The sequence below is a fragment of the Vitis vinifera genome, chromosome 9, assembly GCF_030704535.1.
Source record: "Vitis vinifera cultivar Pinot Noir 40024 chromosome 9, ASM3070453v1".
Classification (NCBI taxonomy): domain Eukaryota; kingdom Viridiplantae; phylum Streptophyta; class Magnoliopsida; order Vitales; family Vitaceae; genus Vitis; species Vitis vinifera.
The window spans coordinates 21628163-21644770 of NC_081813.1; the positions used below are offsets into that span (position 1 = coordinate 21628163).

The following is a 16608-nucleotide window of genomic DNA, read 5'->3' on the forward strand; positions in this document are numbered from 1 at the left end:
ATTTCTTTGTTGATATGTTAATGTATAGTTAAGTATAGTTCACAATTGTGTATATAAGTGTTGAATATGTATCAATATACAAATATCAAATAATCACTATATTTGATTCACTTGTTAGAAAAAAAATTCTTCTTAGTTAAAAAATATATTATTTTGAATTTTAAATTTCTTAGAAGGAAATTTAGTTTCTTTTTTTTATCTACGAAAAAGTATCTAGTTTAACAATTTATGCTTATGAAGTATCAATGTTATTTAACAATTTTTTTGTGTAAAGGTAAGTGATTATATGAAGTGTTTGTCTACATAACTATTAAAAAAAAATTGTATCTTATAGGAATATGATTTTTTTTTTTTAATCCTTAACTTCCGTTTTTACTTTAAATTAGTTGATGAATGATTTATTATTTATTATTGTCAATAATTATACATTTGTTATATTAATTATTTTTTTAATGTTTTCGTTTCATTTTGATATAACTCTCATTTTTTCTTTAGTTTTGCTCCTGAGGATATAATAATTTGAGCATGTACTAAATGGAATATTTATAAGATGGTTGAATTGATATATGATGTGCTTTGTCACTTATGTTTTAATATTTTACTAAATTTTGTTATTAAATGTTTTCCATTTTTTACTCTCATGGTATACCTTCTTTTAAACTATTCTATTACAATTTTATTCTAAATTGTTATGTTTATTTAAAGTACTTCATGTTCCTATAAAATTTAAATAATTATAATTTACTATTCACTTATATTTGAAAAGCTTGTAACTAATAAATTAAAAAAATCACATTGTATTAAAATTTAAAAATTTGTTTTCTTTGTATCTCTAAAAAGAATTAAATTCCTATTTTGACAATTTATGTTTGTTAAGAGTCTTTATCATCAAACACCCTTCAATCATCTCCTACATATTTTCAATTTCTATTTTCTCTCACTAATTCATCTATTATATCAAAATATTATACTAGGTTGAACTCCTACTTTTCTCTAGCTTTGTTCTTTAATGGTACGTTCTACTTTCAAAATATTATATCTTTGTAGATAGGAATAATTTTCTATTCAAATTTTCTAGGAGTTTGTAAATAAATAGAATAACCACTTGGAACTAAAATAATTGTTTAGAAAAACTTTTTTTTTTTTGCATTGCTAAAATACAAATTATATTTTTGGTAACTTGGATTTATTAAAAAAAAAAATGTAATTACTTTCTCAATCTTTTGGTTTATATTTTCATTTTCTATATTTTCTCATTGAACTATCACTTTGTTCAAATTATTTAAGTTTATTGTTAAAGAAACAATTAATGTCAATGATTAATCATACTAGTCTTATAACAGTGAAATCAATTACTTTATTTCATGGTTATCATAAAAGAAAAAAAAAGTACCTAAAAAAAAATCCAATATTTTTTATTACTTTTTCTTTAAAGTAATTGTTCATGAATTAATTTGTTTTGTTATTTACTATTTTTATTATTTGTTTGTTACATAATTTTAATTAGTATATATTTTTATTCTTGGTCATTGCAGGTTCAATTCCAAGCTCCATTGGAAACTTTTGCAACTTAAAATATCTGGATTTGAGTTTTAATCTCTTGAATGGAAGTTTACCTAAGATTATCAAAGGACTTGAAACCTGCAGTTCTAAAAGTCCTTTGCCTAATTTGACGGAATTATCCTTGTATGACAATCAATTGATGGGAAAATTGCCGAATTGGTTGGGTGAGCTTAAAAATCTCAAGGCACTCGATTTATCCAATAACAAATTTGAAGGTCTCATCCCTGCTTCTTTAGGGACATTGCAACATTTGGAGTTTCTGTCTCTTCTGGAGAATGAGTTGAATGGAAGTCTCCCAGATAATATTGGACGACTTTCTCAACTGCAATACTTGGATGTTTCTTTCAATCATTTGAGTGGAAGTCTCCTGGATAGTATTGGACAACTTTCTCAACTGCAAGACTTGGATGTTTCTTCCAATCATTTGAGTGGAAGTCTCCCGGATAGTATTGGACAACTTTCTCAACTGCAAGACTTGGATGTTTCTTCCAATCATTTGAGTGGAAGTCTCCCAGATAGTATTGGACAACTTTCTCAACTGCAAGACTTGAATGTTTCTTCCAATCATTTGAGTGGAAGTCTCCCAAATAGTATTGGACAACTTTCTCAACTGCAAGACTTGGATGTTTCTTCCAATCATTTGAGTGGAAGTCTCTCTGAACAACATTTTTTGAAGCTGAGTAAGTTGGAGTATTTACAGATGGGTTCCAATTCTTTCCATTTGAATGTTAGTCCCAATTGGGTTCCCCCTTTCCAGGTGAATGAACTTGATATGGGTTCATGCCACTTGGGTCCTTCATTTCCGACTTGGCTTCAATCTCAAAAGAACCTCGAGTATCTTGATTTCTCAAATGACAGCATTTCAAGTCCCATTCCAAACTGGTTTTGGAATATTTCTTTTAATCTGCAACAGTTGAATCTTTCTCACAATCAATTACAAGGTCAACTACCAAATTCATTAAATTTTTCTATTGGCGGTGGTGCTTACATCGATTTCAGTTCCAACCTCTTTGAAGGACCTATTCCTTTTTCAATCAAAGGGGTCCCTTTTCTAGATCTCTCCCATAATAAATTTTCTGGCTTTTTTTCACCGAGCAGAGGTGAATCCATGTTAGGCTTGCATGCCCTTCTGCTTTCAGATAATCAAATAACAGGATTCATCCCTCTAAACATAGGAAAATCCATACCAAACTTGTCTTATCTTTCTCTTTCAAGTAATCAAATAACAGGGGTCATCCCATCAAACATAGGCGAATCCTTACCCAACTTGGTTTTCCTTTCTCTCTCGGGTAATCGAATAACAGGGACCATCCCAGATTCCATAAGACGCATCACCAATCTTGAAGTCATTGATTTTTCAAGGAATAATTTGACTGGAAGCATTCCTTCTACCATAAATAATTGCTCTGGGCTTTTTGTTCTAGACCTTGGAAACAACAATTTGTTTGGGATGCTACCAAAGTCGTTGGGTCAGTTACAATTGCTTCAATCACTGCACTTGAACCACAACAAGCTTTCAGGAGAGTTCCCCTCATCTTGGCAAAATTTAACAGGTTTGGATGTCCTTGATCTCAGTTACAACAGATTATCGGGTCAGGTTCCTACTTGGATTGGAGTTGCTTTCGTAAATCTTGTAATTCTCAACTTGAGGTCGAATATGTTTTCTGGAAGACTTCCTTCTCGACTTTCAAATTTAAGCTCCCTGCATGTCTTAGACCTTGCACAAAACAATCTGATGGGTGAAATTCCAATCACTTTGGTTGAGCTTAAAGCCATGGCTCAAGAGCAAATGAATATATATCAGTTAAGTGTGAATGCCAACTCCTCGTATACCAGCTCCTTGTATGAAGAACGATTGGTTGTGATTGCCAAAGCCCAAAGTCTTGAATATACCAGGACTCTTTCTCTTGTTGTAGGCATTGACCTATCCGACAATAATTTAAGTGGAGAGTTCCCCCAAGAAATAACAAAATTGTTTGGTTTGGTGTTTTTGAACTTGTCGAGGAATCACATCACTGGCCAAATTCCTGAAAGCATTTCAATGTTGCGACAATTGTCATCTCTTGATTTGTCAAGCAATAAGCTTTCCGACACCATTCCTTCAAGCATGGCCTCATTATCATTCTTGAGTTATTTGAATCTATCAAATAACAATTTCTATGGTGAGATCCCCTTTATAGGGCAAATGACAACCTTCCCCGAGCTGGCCTTTGTGGGAAACCCTAATCTATGTGGAGCTCCACTGGCCACAAAATGCCAGGATGAAGATCCAAATAAAAGGCAAAGTGTTGTTAGTGACAAAAATGATGGTGGCTATGTTGATCAATGGTTTTACTTGAGCATTGGCTTGGGATTTGCCATGGGCATCCTAGTTCCATTTTTTGTTTTGGCAACAAGGAAATCTTGGTGTGAGGCCTATTTTGATTTTGTGGATGAGATTGTCAGATGGTTGTTGAGAGGAAGAGCAACCTATGCCAAAAATCATCCTAGAAGGTGATAAATTTTGTTTGTAGATCTTTCTATGCTTTATGTATCATTATAAGCTTTGGAAGTGAATTTCATCACAGTTGCAATAGAAGAAAAGACTTAGCTTTTACTTTATTTTAACTTCACATTGAAAAGGTTATAGGCTGTTTAACTGCTACTTTAAAAAAAAAAAATCTTTAACTTCAGAACCTATCATTTATCATGAATAATCTGCAGTGTTTTGGCATTGTCGAAAGGCCTAGAAAAGAACTTGACACCTCTTATTCATTCTACATTCAGAAGTCTTGCTTATCATATTTCCCAGCTCCTTATCAATCATTGAATTTTCAATGGAAGCAAATACATCTTATTATACTTTTCTAGAAAAGTTCTAAAGCAATATAGATTGTAGAGCCTCATCTCGATCCTCTTCATAAAGAACAGAAAAAACTTTTCTAGAGGGAATAGTTTTTTCAGTTCTGAAGTCACTCTAAGAGTAAAGAAAAATTAGACTTCTTTCACTTGAGACTATCAAGTGTTCTCTAGGTAGATGATTATTTTTGTATTCCTCACTAGCCAGCCTTTTGGGCTCTCCTATGGTCCCATCTCTGGGCCTAATTTCTGGGCCAATTTTGGGCCTCCATTTTTTAACATATATAATTTTTCTGAAGCCTTTTTTCCCACCTTAAAGGGACCATTTTCTGGCAACTTTGGGGCCTTTGAAAATTTTATTTTATTTATTTATTTTTCTAATATTTTAGCTATGAATTATAATATTTTATAAATTCACACAAATATTTATCTACTTTAAAAAATAATATTAAATTATAAGAAATAAATAAAAATAATTGGATAATAAATATTTCAATAAACCACGTCACGATAAATTTCATACATAACAAAAAATATAAATTATGTATATTTTTTTAAAAAAAAAGATGATAATATTTTAGTGAAAGTTATAAAAGATACATTAATATAAGAAGTTGTTAACCTTATTTTTAGGGTGTGGAGTGATCTTAAACACAACATTAATGGGCTTAAAAGCGGGCTTTTGCTCCTCAATTGGAGCTACCACATGGCACCATGTCATAAGCCAACCCTCCCCTCTTCCTCCCCTCACCCACACCCAACCGAAGCCCACCCCACATGATATCCAACCCAATAAAAATGGGTTGGGCCTAATTTTGGCCCATTTTCCTGGGCTGGACAATAGTCATATGTAAAGTTCTATTATCATTTATCATAATCAAACAACGTAGTCTACACTTCATACAAAATTGACAGGTCATAAAAGAATACAAACTATTCTAATATAATTTTAAAATGATTATTTATTATCCATATGACTATTTGGCTTGACAAACTTTACAACGTGGTCTACACTTTATTCAAAATAAATATTCTTTATTTTGGATTATAATCAAGAAAAAAATGGATTATTATGATTTAATTTTAAATGATTAATCATTGTTCATGATTAAATCTAGGCAAATTAAGTTGTTAGATATTTGTATAAGAAAAACAAAAGGAAGAAACTAATATATTAAATTAAGTCAAAAGTGATTACTTAAATTGTAAAACAGATATAATGTTTAATCTATTATGTGTGTATAAGAAAATGAATTGGAAGCAATTATATTAATGACCCTACTTTGACATATTTGGATTTAAAATAGCTTTTCAATGTTTTCATAATTTACAGTTGTGGATAATAAATCTTTAATCTTATAATATTATTGGCTAAGTTAGCACTGTTTGATTTGTAATAATTTGAGAATATTAAACTTATTTATTTTCATATCGTGTGGACAACATTTTTTTGTGGACTTGAATGTTTGAAAAGATATCACCCTTTAGAATGATTGTAAGGTTTTTATTATTATAAGTTTTTCCATTTGTCATGCAACATTCGTAGTCACTTTCTAGGTGAGCAACAACGTGAAGTAACTACCAATCTCATATGCTAAAACACATTTCTGGGTAAATTGTTTGGTTATCAATTTGGACCATAAAAAGCGACCCTACACAAACCCTAATTCTACAATGAGAGTGAGATGAGACAATTAAAAATTTGAAAACAAATTCCCAGAGAAAAAGCGAAAATGGAAGTGGGTATGGTCAATTAAGATAAGAAAGTTTGGAATTGTGAGGACTTTTGGATAAGTGCAGAGGAGGTTCTTGTGGTTTTGTATTTCTCGGATGTCCAAAGATGTTGTGGTGCTTGGCAATTTGAATTTATTAAAATATAAATGAGGTTCAATTACTCTCCTATTTTTTTTCAAAAATAAAAAGGAAAAAATATGTATATTTTAAATATTTTTAAATGATAGCTTTTAATAAAATACTTTTAAAATTGATTTTTAACATATTTTTTAGCAACTTATTCTAGTTTATAATATTGGCAACCTAGTTAGATTTTTAAATTTCTTATGAATGGTAAAAATTGTTTTCTATTTCTTTCAAAAAAAAATAATAATAATAATAATGCTTTGTGATGGTTTCAAATACTTTTATAATTTTAAAGGATAAAAAAAATTGTTATTCTAAAATGAAAATAAAAATATATGAGTTTTCTAATAACAAGTGAAAGTTATTTTTGTTGAATTTTAATTTTAATATTTAATTTTTTAATTTCATTTGAAGATAAATTAATTTAACATTACTGTATTATTTTAAAAATAATAATGGAAGACTTTTTTCGACCTAGAAAATTAATTTTAAAAAATATTAAAAAAAACATCATTTCTAATATTTTACAAGCACATCATGTTGATAAATATATTTATTTATTTTGTGTTTTTCAATTTTTTATCTTTTATTAAAATTTTGTGAAATTATTAATTTTTAGATATACACTTGAACTATATTTTTCATTAAAAATGAATATTAATATTTGAAAAATTTTAAGAATAAATTATAATATTTTAAAAATTCACACAAGCTTTTATTTACTTTAAAACAAATACTCAATTGAAAGAAAAAAATATCAATTAAATGAATAATAGCATACCCTTATTCTACAATGAGAGTGAGATGTGAAGCATTATAGGATGAAACATTTAACATAAGATTCCTAGATGGAAGTGGGCATGGTGAACTGGGACGAGAAAGTTTGGAATTGTGAAGACTCTTGGAGAAATGGAGAGGAGCTCGTTACATGCCATTAACCTCCCCTTCACTTAATACATGTGTTGTGCTAGAGGTAATGGCACGATAGAACCATAGAACCTCAAAATGATTGACCCAAAAATTGAGGAATGTGACAGAAATTTAGGATACTAATTCATCATCTTATATCATCTTATTTTATTGCCCATATTCTTTGTTCCTTGTAAAATCAATAGTAGGCTTACTTGGTTATTTTAAGTGGCTTCTAAATATTATAAGCAATAGTTTAGTCGAATTAGACTGAAAGAATAGGCAAAATAATTACTGCAGAGTCAAATGCAACATACCACAAGGTCTTGCCCCACCTCTTTCTTACTCTACATCTCTTTTAAATAATATTTTTTTAGTTGTTTTCTCTTTTTTTAGGACTATCTTTAAAAAATAATTATATAGAATGATTAAAAATAAAACACTAAATATAAAAATTATTTTTAAAAACATATTTAACAATATTAAAAATATGTTAAAAATATTTCAGATTTCATGCAGCAAATGGAGCCGATTCAATTGAAGCATGAGGCTAAGCTGAAGGGTGGATTTTACGTTGATCCAGAGGTTAAACTTCTATTTATTATTCGTATCCGTGGGTATGCACTTGGACTATAGTTATTTCCATTGATACCTTTACTTTCATATTAATATTCTGGTTCTCATTCCTGTCCACTCTGGAACTTTCAGTATCAATGCTATGCACCCGAAGACGAGAAAGATTTTGCAGCTCTTGCATTTGAGACAGGTTAGATGTCAAACCATTGCATCTGGAAATGAGAAATATATGGCTGTTATAAATCTAATACCATGCTTTGTGCTTGACAGCGTTAAGTTTCTTCTCATATCTTATATAGATATTCCTCTTCAAAGGATATAGTGGGGTAGGGAATTGGGGTTGAACACCAGGGTGCCCTTTTTAGGAGTAGTATTGCTAGTTCTTGCATTGTTAATCAGAATTGTTTTCTTACTGTATCAGATCATATATATATATGTATGTATGTATGTATATTTGTTTCACCTCAGAATCTGATGCATATACCTTAGCACTGCTGCTGTGATCAAAACTTTGGGCAGATAGAAATTGGTATTATCCGTATTTTTTCTACGCTTTTGATAGTAGACTCTGACAGTAGTGGCAGTATTTACCAGCTAGCTATGCCCAGGTACAATGCGTGATACTGTACCATATTGCTTCTGAGATAGGTTATGGAACTGTGGCCCATTAGCATTCATATCATGTCCATAAAACACGCTTGACACTCAAATGGCAAAGACAAACTACAATTTTCATTAACCAAAATAAATTGTCTAGTGAGAGCAAATAATCTAGATTGAAACGTTGAAAATCAATGCCTAACTATAGTACTCAAGAAGCTGAATTAAATGTATCGAGGATCAAATATCCCAAACTTGTATTCTTGATGCTATTTTGATGGTGAATGATTAGTTCATCTAACAAACTGCTTCCTTTGTGATTGAACATTGTTAGTTTTATGTCAAATGGATTAGTTATGCATCATCAAGGAGGATATAATGTCTCTTATCATGAGCTTACTAGTCTAAGCAAGCTATCCCATTAGAAAAATGGAGTGTTCTTTGATGACATAAGATCTTCTCATTCACTTCTTTGAATACAGATGTTCAATGGGGTGTTTCTTAAAGTGAACAAAGCAACAATGAACATGTTGCACAGGGTTGAGCCTTATGTGACTTATGGGTAAGTATCTCACTCTTTTGTTTTTCTTAAAATCCTATAAAAAGTCTAAACTTGTATATTATTCATTTCTAATGTATTTATATTGCAAATATTTTAGGTACCCCAATTTGAAGAGTGTGCGAGAATTGATTTACAAGAGGGGGTATGGAAAGTTGAACAAGCAGAGAACTGCCTTGACCGACAACTCCATTGTGGAACAGGTTTTTATGTCATTCTGTATCTTGGTTTTCTATGAGCGATTGTTTGCTTTATCTTGTTGCTAACCTGCTTTTGTGATGATAGGCTTTGGGGAAGTTTGGTATTATTTGCATGGAAGATCTTATTCATGAGATCATGACTGTTGGACCTCATTTTAAGGAGGCCAACAACTTCCTATGGCCATTTAAACTGAAGGCACCATTGGGTGGTTTGAAGAAGAAGAGGAATCACTATGTTGAAGGAGGAGATGCTGGAAACCGTGAAAATTACATCAATGAGCTCATTAGAAGAATGAACTAGACAGCTTGCGGTACTTTTGGCCTTTTCTTATTGGAAGTTTGATATCTTTTGTTTCTTATTAGCAATGATAAAGTTGGAGAATTCTTTTTCGGGTCATAAATATGAACAAAGTGTTGAGAAATTTAATTTGATATTTGTTTTTAGACTTTGATAGTAGATAACTTTATTACCTCTTGGAATTTTATCAGCATCCATGGAATTGATCAATGAGTGATTTTCTATTATAGTTGCTTACATTCAAATTTTTGTGTTGCAAGGTCAAATTTATATATGCCATTTAAATTTATTTATGCCACTTAACAACATTTTCCATATGACCCTCTGAGAATGAAATCTATCTTTAACAATCAAATGTATATCTATATATATATATATATATATATATATATATGTATTTGCATGTTTGTGTGTAGGATAAATTATAAAATTACCCTTACAATATATGGTGCTTCAATTGAGTTTGTAAACCTTTTTTTTCTAGTAAGGTTATTCATTGTATGTGTCAAATCAACCTCTTTATTATGGTTTTTGGAGCAAATTTGTTGGAATGTGACAGAAATTTAGGATACTAATTCATCATCTTATATCATCTTATTTTATTGCCCATATTCTTTGTTCCTTGTAAAATCAATAGTAGGCTTACTTGATTATTTTAAGTGGCTTCTAAATATTATAAGCAATAGTTTAGTCGAATTAGACTGAAAGAATAGGCAAAATAATTACTGCAGAGTCAAATGCAACATACCACAAGGTCTTGCCCCACCTCTTTCTTACTCTACATCTCTTTTAAATAGTATTTTTTTGGTTGTTTTATCTTTTTTTAGGACTATCTTTAAAAAATAATTATATAGAATGATTAAAAATAAAACACTAAATATAAAAATTATTTTTAAAAACATATTTAATAATATTAAAAATATGTTAAAAATATTTCAGATTTCTAAATAAACTTTTATTTTATAAAACATTAGAGAATAATTTTAAAAAATTATTCTCAAAAACTATTTTTTAAAACTGTTTACGAAAATAGTTACCAAATAAGGCTTAAACTTTTATTTATTATTCATATCCCATGGGTATGTACCTATACTCATGGAAGAAAATATCGGTAATCACGGATATATCGGTACTTCGATTTTACGGATATATCGGATATATCGGAGATATATCGGCGGATATTTTGGAAAAAAAAATCGGTAGGCTTAAAATTGTTAAAAACTCATGGAAATGTAAAGAAAACTTCATAATAATATAATTAGAAGTATAATAGACATTTTAAAGTTGTTTTGTAGAAAAAATTGATATAAATATGATATAATTTGCGATATTAAATGTAATTATATCATGTCGATCTATAAGAAATGTTAATTTTGTAATTGTTCTCATTATAAAGTCACATAAAATACTTCATTTCATTAAATAGCAATAATTCGTACACATTACATTACAATGTCCCTTTAATACCAAAATGAGGATCGATGTGGTTCAATGGGATTGATAGATGAAGGAACGCCGTCTTGCTGTTGGAGACAATATTGGTACCAACTCAATGAACCTCGATAATATTGGTTAAAAATTCTAACATGCCATGCATATATCTCTTGAGTCTTGCCCACTGCCTCTACATGGATAGGATACTCAAAGTTCACCCATGTGTTAATGCCCAATCCTCCTTCCATCTGATATGGAACTTGGTAAGACATTTGTCTAGAAGGTGAATAACGCGACATACCATACTCTTCATCTGTTGAACTTGAAGGTTGACCATAACTCATCACATGAGGAGGGTAGACATTAGCCTCATTCGAGGAGTCACTAAATTGAGTTCCTATACTCATAGATTCAAAACTCCCTGAAAGTAACTCCTCATTATATGGTTCCATCATTCGTTCTCTTCCGCTATATGGCTTCCCAATAGCTCCTATGCCTGGACCAGCTCTTCTAGAGCCATGGTCTTCATCCTGTGTGCAGTGTGTGAAAGTATTTTCACAGGTGAATTGGCTGACTGGATATTGACTATGTTGACGTTCATTAATATCTCCTCCCACATTATCACCTCCATCATCAGTTCCACCTCTTGAACCATCGTAACCAGAAGCAGAAGTACCTGCAACACTAGGTCTACTACTATGGCCAGCACTTGTGGAGTCAATCTCTTGGTGGGAATCATCAGTATCTTTGCTAAAACTTTCAGAGTGAACTTCTTCAGACAACACACGTTCAACATTAACTCCAAATTCTCGAGCATGAGCAGCAATTCGTGGATCGGGATTTCCAACTTCGTCATCCAAGTGTATAGGTCTCACCCATTGGAACAACTGATTATCTTCTTCTTCACCCACCTCGGCTGAAATGTCAAGAAGATCAAGATAATCTTTTTCAGCAACTCGATCATTTTCTGCCTCCATATCGCGTAACTTTAGCCTCATATTATAGTAACAAAAAACTAATTGCTCCAATCGAGAGTAAGCCAAACGATTTCGTTGCTTTGTGTGGATGAGAGCAAACGTGCTCCAATTTCTCTCACAGGCAGTAGATGACGCAGTTTGTGAGAGAACTTTGATGGCTAACTTTCTCAATGTAGGTGTTTGATTCCCATACATAAACCACCATTCAACTGCAACCAATTTGATAATCATATAAATACTTATGTGGTGAATTTACAATAATGATAATCAATTTTTTCCTACAAAGACTCACCGGGCACCATGGTTGACCTTGCTGCAATTGCCGCTCGATCACCGAATCCTTTTTTTGCATCTCGAAAAAGCACAAGCTATGTATTCAACATTTAATTTGTTAATATCATATTTGTTAGTAAACGTTCAAATAAATTGATGAATGAAATTATTGTTTTATAGACAAATAACAGTTTTTTATTTACCTCATTTCCAAATTGACCAAGTGATTCAGTAGTTGGATCTAATTTTGCAAAAACATCATGGACCGCTTGAAGTAGTTCCGAATCACTACCAACTCTACGCCTATATTGAAATCTTGGATTCAAGAAGTATGCTACAATAAAATTAAGTAGAGTTAGTATTTTTTTAAACAAAATTAAATACAGAGTAAAAACTTATAAAGATATATAGTACTTAAGTACCTGCTGCATGAAGTGGATGTTTTAGTGTTTTCTCCCAACGATCTTGTATTATTTTGAACATCCAATCTCCAGCTCCTTGACGCGTAAGGTTCGTTTTCATCACGTGCATAAGCTCATACACAAATGGCATTATGGGAACAACTTCAGAATCCATAAGTCGAAGCACCACGTATAATGGCTCATATAATGAAACTATATTTGTCATTCTGTCCCAATACGCATGGTTAAACAATAATTGCTCCAACTCTCGTCCATGTTTTGTTCTACTCAGCTTGTGTTGTGCCCAATCATCACTCATAAACAATTTTTTCAAATCGACCCTTTTTTTAAGAAGACTCTCAAGAGCAATATAATTGGTAGCAAACCTTGTAGCTCCTGGTCGAACAATGTCTCCACCACAATACAGTCTCATTTGTGCTAGTAACCAACCATAATTGTAAATGAAGTTAGTTATCTTGCGAGCATTGTTTATCACCTCGATAACACTGGGTCTTTTACCAATGTCTTCAAAGATTAAGTCGATGCAGTGCGCCGCACACGGAGTCCAGTATAAGTTATACTTCTTCATCAATTGTTTCCCTGCTTTCATGAACGCCGACCCATTATCTGTGACAATTTGGACCACATTTTCTTTACCGACTTCTTTGATAACAGTCTTCAATAGGTCGTATATATACTTGTGGTCTTTGATATAGTTCGATGCATCAACTGACTTAAGGAAGACCGTGCTCCCTTTAGAATAAACCATGAAATTAATAATACTTAATTTCGTGGGCCCTGTCCATCCATCTGACATTATTGTGCACCCATATGTCTTCCATTTTTCTCTTTGTTGGTTCACATAAGCTTCCATTTCTCTGTACTCCATTTCCAAGTACTTGTTCTTTATGTCAAATGGAGATGGAGGTTCGATTCCCATTCCTGCACTTCATATAAAAAAAAATGTAAAACATGTCACAAAAGACTATACTTACTAAAAGTATAACACAATATAACATTTAAAAAATTAGTAATTACCAGCTTGTTGTGCACCAATAATCATATTCTTGAAGTGATGAGACTTTGCTTTTGCGGGTGCGACGCTCTCATAAATGAAGAATTTGCTAATTAAGCGTCTTATCGTTTCTTTAATTGCACCACCCTTGAATATATCTTTGATATTTTTTTGTTTTGCTACAGAAGACTTGTAAAGTGAAGGGGCAATAGGGGGTGATTGTTGCGAATGTCGCATACTATGTGATTTTCGCATTATCGACGGTAATCCAGGAGACTGTGAAGACTCCCCTGTTTTGCGTTTGCTTCCTACAATATTCTCATATTGTTCACGTTCCCATTCTGATGCTTTCGAGGCACGAACTGCAGATCGATATGCATCCCGCTCATCTGGGTGCATATCTGCCGGATACATATACACATCTTCATTCTCAACATCTTCATCATCATCATCTTCGTCTACCAAATGTGTATGATGAGTCCCCATTGTGCCACGTAATTGAGCACGAATTTCTTCAATATCTGCATTTTTCTTTGCTTTTGCTTTTGTTTTGTCATGCACTAGGAATCGTATCTCTTCTTTCACTTCGGGCGGCACTCTCGGACACTTTTTGGTGTTGTTATGCGGGTCTTTTTGCATTAAATGAAACTTGAATCGCGTGATGCCTCCACTTTTCATCACCAACCCACAGAAATTACAAATTGTTCCATTTCGGTTACCCTCAATCGGTAAACAATACTTCCAAGCCGGATCTCACCCTGGCAGGGCAGAACCACCTTCACTAGCCATGCTAAATCTATTGCAATAAAAATACACTTGAATGTGATTTCAATGTAAACAAAAATCAAGTCAATATTTAAATTTAAATATATGAGAAATGTACAAAATAATGATAAAGAATGAACATAGTTGATATTCCATATATTTAATTAAACTAATTAAATAATTTAGCTAAGTTAATTTTTTGAATCTAAATCTAATTCTATGAAAAATTTACTAAATTAAAAATTAATCATAATTGGATATGAAACTAAATCATGATAATCATAAAAATTGAACATATTTAATATTCCATATATAGTAGTTCATGTTAATTAAACTAATTAAATAATTTAGCTAAGTTAATTTTATAAATCTAGATCTAATTCTATGATAAATTTACTAACTTAAAAATTAATCATAATTGGATATGAAACTAAATCATGATAATCATAAAAATTAAACATATTTAATATTCCATATATAGTAGTTCATGTTAATTAAACTAATTAAATAATTTAGCTAAGTTAATTTTTTAAATCTAGATCTAATTCTATGATAAATTTACTAAATTAAAAATTAATCATAATTGGATATGAAACTAAATCATGATAATCATAAAAATTGAACATATTTAATATTCCATATATAGTAGTTCATGTTAATTAAACTAATTAAATAATTTAGCTAAGTTAATTTTTTGAATCTAGATCTAATTCTATGATAAATTTACTAAATTAAAAACTAATCATAATTGCATATGAAAAAAAATCCCAATAATCATAAAAATGAACATATTTCATATTCAAAATATACTAGTTCATGTTAATTAAACTAATTAAATAATTTAGCTAAGTTAATTTTTTGAATCTAAATCTAATTTTATGAAAAATTTACTAAATTAAAAATTAATCATAATTGGATATAAAACTAAATCATCATAATATAAAAATTGAACATATTTAATATTCCATATATAGTAGTTCATGTTAATTAAATTAATTAAATAATTTAGCATGTTAATTAAATTAATTAAATGTGAAACTAAATCACAAATAATCATCTAAAATAAACATATCAATTTATAATTAAATAATCAAATTAACCTAAGTCAATTCAATAAAAATATACAAATTAATTACTATTGAATATAAAAATAACATTAAATCATCCATATTAATTATAATTGTAAACAAAATTAATTACAATTTAAAATAAACATACCTTCAAATTGGAGTAATGAGAGAGCAAATGAAGAATGAAAGCAACAATGGGTGAAATTGATGGAAAAATGGCAATTTATAGAAGAAATTTGGGCCAAAATAGCCGTTGGAACACCAATTTACCGTTGAAATTCAAATCTGGCCGTTGGATCACATTATTAACGTTGGAATCGCATCTGGGCCATTGGATCAACGCGGGGGAAATCTAAGCCGTCAGATCGCGCTGGAGAGAGGAGCGAAACATCGGCAAAAAATCGCCGAAATATCGCCGATTTATCGGCGATTTCCCGCGGCCACAGGCGATTTTATGACAAAATCGCTGATTTATCGAGATTCGGCGATATATCGCCGATTAATTGGTGATTTTTGGCGAAATTTCCTCCTTCGATTTTTCTCCTCCATATGCCGTGTCGCCGCCGTCCGATACAAGATATATCGGCGATATTTCGCCGATATTTCGCGATATTTTCCTCCATGCCTATACTATATATATCTGGTTGGCATTCTTGTTCACGCTGTAACTTTCACTATCAATGCTATGCACCCAAAACAAGAAGATTTTGCAACTCTTGCCTTTGAGATAGGTTAGATGTCAAACCCTTGCATCAGGAAATGGGAAATAATTGGTTGTTATACATCTATCTTATCCATGAAATACCCTTGATATTCAAAATAATCTATATTAAAACCTTGAAAATCAATATCTACCTATACTACTCAAGAAGATGAATTGAATGTATCAAGGATCAAATATCCCAAATTTGTATTCTCAATATTATTAGGCTTCCTAAGATGAATTAGTTATGGATCATCAATAAGGATATAACATCTTTTATCATGAAATTACTAATCCAACCAAGTTATTCCATTAGAAAAATGCAGATATTTAATGAGGTGTTTCTTAAAGCGAACAAATCAACAATGAACATGTTGCACAGGTCTTACGGGTATGTACCCTACGAGAGTGATTTGCTACATCTTGGTTTTCTATGAGCAATGATTTGCTACATCTTGTTGCTAACCTACGAGAGTGATGGTAGGCTTTGGGGAAGTTTGGGATTATCTGCATGGAAGATCTCATTCACGAGATCATGACTGTTGGACCTCATTTTAAGGGGGCCAG

The 16608-nt window shown here is 31.3% G+C and overlaps 3 protein-coding genes across 3 annotated transcripts; 2 read left to right on the top strand and 1 right to left on the bottom strand.

Moving 5' to 3' along the window:
- The first annotated feature begins 1702 nt into the window (after positions 1 to 1702).
- On the top strand, positions 1703 to 4060 carry LOC132254294 (probable leucine-rich repeat receptor-like protein kinase At1g35710). Its single transcript, XM_059739597.1, has one exon. The coding sequence runs from the start codon at positions 1703 to 1705 to the stop codon at positions 4058 to 4060; it is 2358 nt and encodes a 785-aa protein (XP_059595580.1).
- Positions 4061 to 7691: 3631 nt separating this feature from the next.
- On the top strand, positions 7692 to 9630 carry LOC132254333 (large ribosomal subunit protein uL30x). Its single transcript, XM_059739755.1, has 5 exons — positions 7692 to 7787; positions 7879 to 7936; positions 8829 to 8908; positions 9006 to 9108; positions 9191 to 9630. The coding sequence occupies exons 1-5, from the start codon at positions 7693 to 7695 to the stop codon at positions 9404 to 9406; spliced, it is 552 nt and encodes a 183-aa protein (XP_059595738.1). The 5' UTR covers position 7692; the 3' UTR covers positions 9407 to 9630.
- Positions 9631 to 11327: 1697 nt separating this feature from the next.
- On the bottom strand, positions 11328 to 13917 carry LOC104880446 (uncharacterized). The gene is made up of 4 exons (XM_059739598.1): positions 13527 to 13917; positions 12939 to 13430; positions 12107 to 12154; positions 11328 to 11482 (listed from the first exon to the last, which is right to left on the bottom strand). The coding sequence occupies exons 1-4, from the start codon at positions 13915 to 13917 to the stop codon at positions 11328 to 11330; spliced, it is 1086 nt and encodes a 361-aa protein (XP_059595581.1).
- Between the last annotated feature and the right edge of the window lie 2691 nt (positions 13918 to 16608).

What these genes read in the sequence shown, in the direction of transcription:
- LOC132254294 (XM_059739597.1), top strand. Translation starts at nt 1,703, where the DNA reads ATGGGAAAATTGCCGAATTGGTTGGGTGAGCTTAAAAATCTCAAGGCA.
- LOC132254333 (XM_059739755.1), top strand. Translation starts at nt 7,693, where the DNA reads ATGGAGCCGATTCAATTGAAGCATGAGGCTAAGCTGAAGGGTGGATTT. An exon ending in GAGCCTTATGTGACTTATGG is followed by an intron (nt 8,909 to 9,005) that starts GTAAGTATCTCA and finishes CAAATATTTTAG; the next exon opens with GTACCCCAATTTGAAGAGTG. An exon ending in ACAACTCCATTGTGGAACAG is followed by an intron (nt 9,109 to 9,190) that starts GTTTTTATGTCA and finishes TTGTGATGATAG; the next exon opens with GCTTTGGGGAAGTTTGGTAT.
- LOC104880446 (XM_059739598.1), bottom strand. Translation starts at nt 13,917, where the DNA reads ATGTATCCGGCAGATATGCACCCAGATGAGCGGGATGCATATCGATCT. An exon ending in TAACTTCATTTACAATTATG is followed by an intron (nt 12,155 to 12,938) that starts GTTGGTTACTAG and finishes ATGCAAAAAAAG; the next exon opens with GATTCGGTGATCGAGCGGCA. An exon ending in AAGGTCAACCATGGTGCCCG is followed by an intron (nt 11,483 to 12,106) that starts GTGAGTCTTTGT and finishes CGATGGTTCAAG; the next exon opens with AGGTGGAACTGATGATGGAG.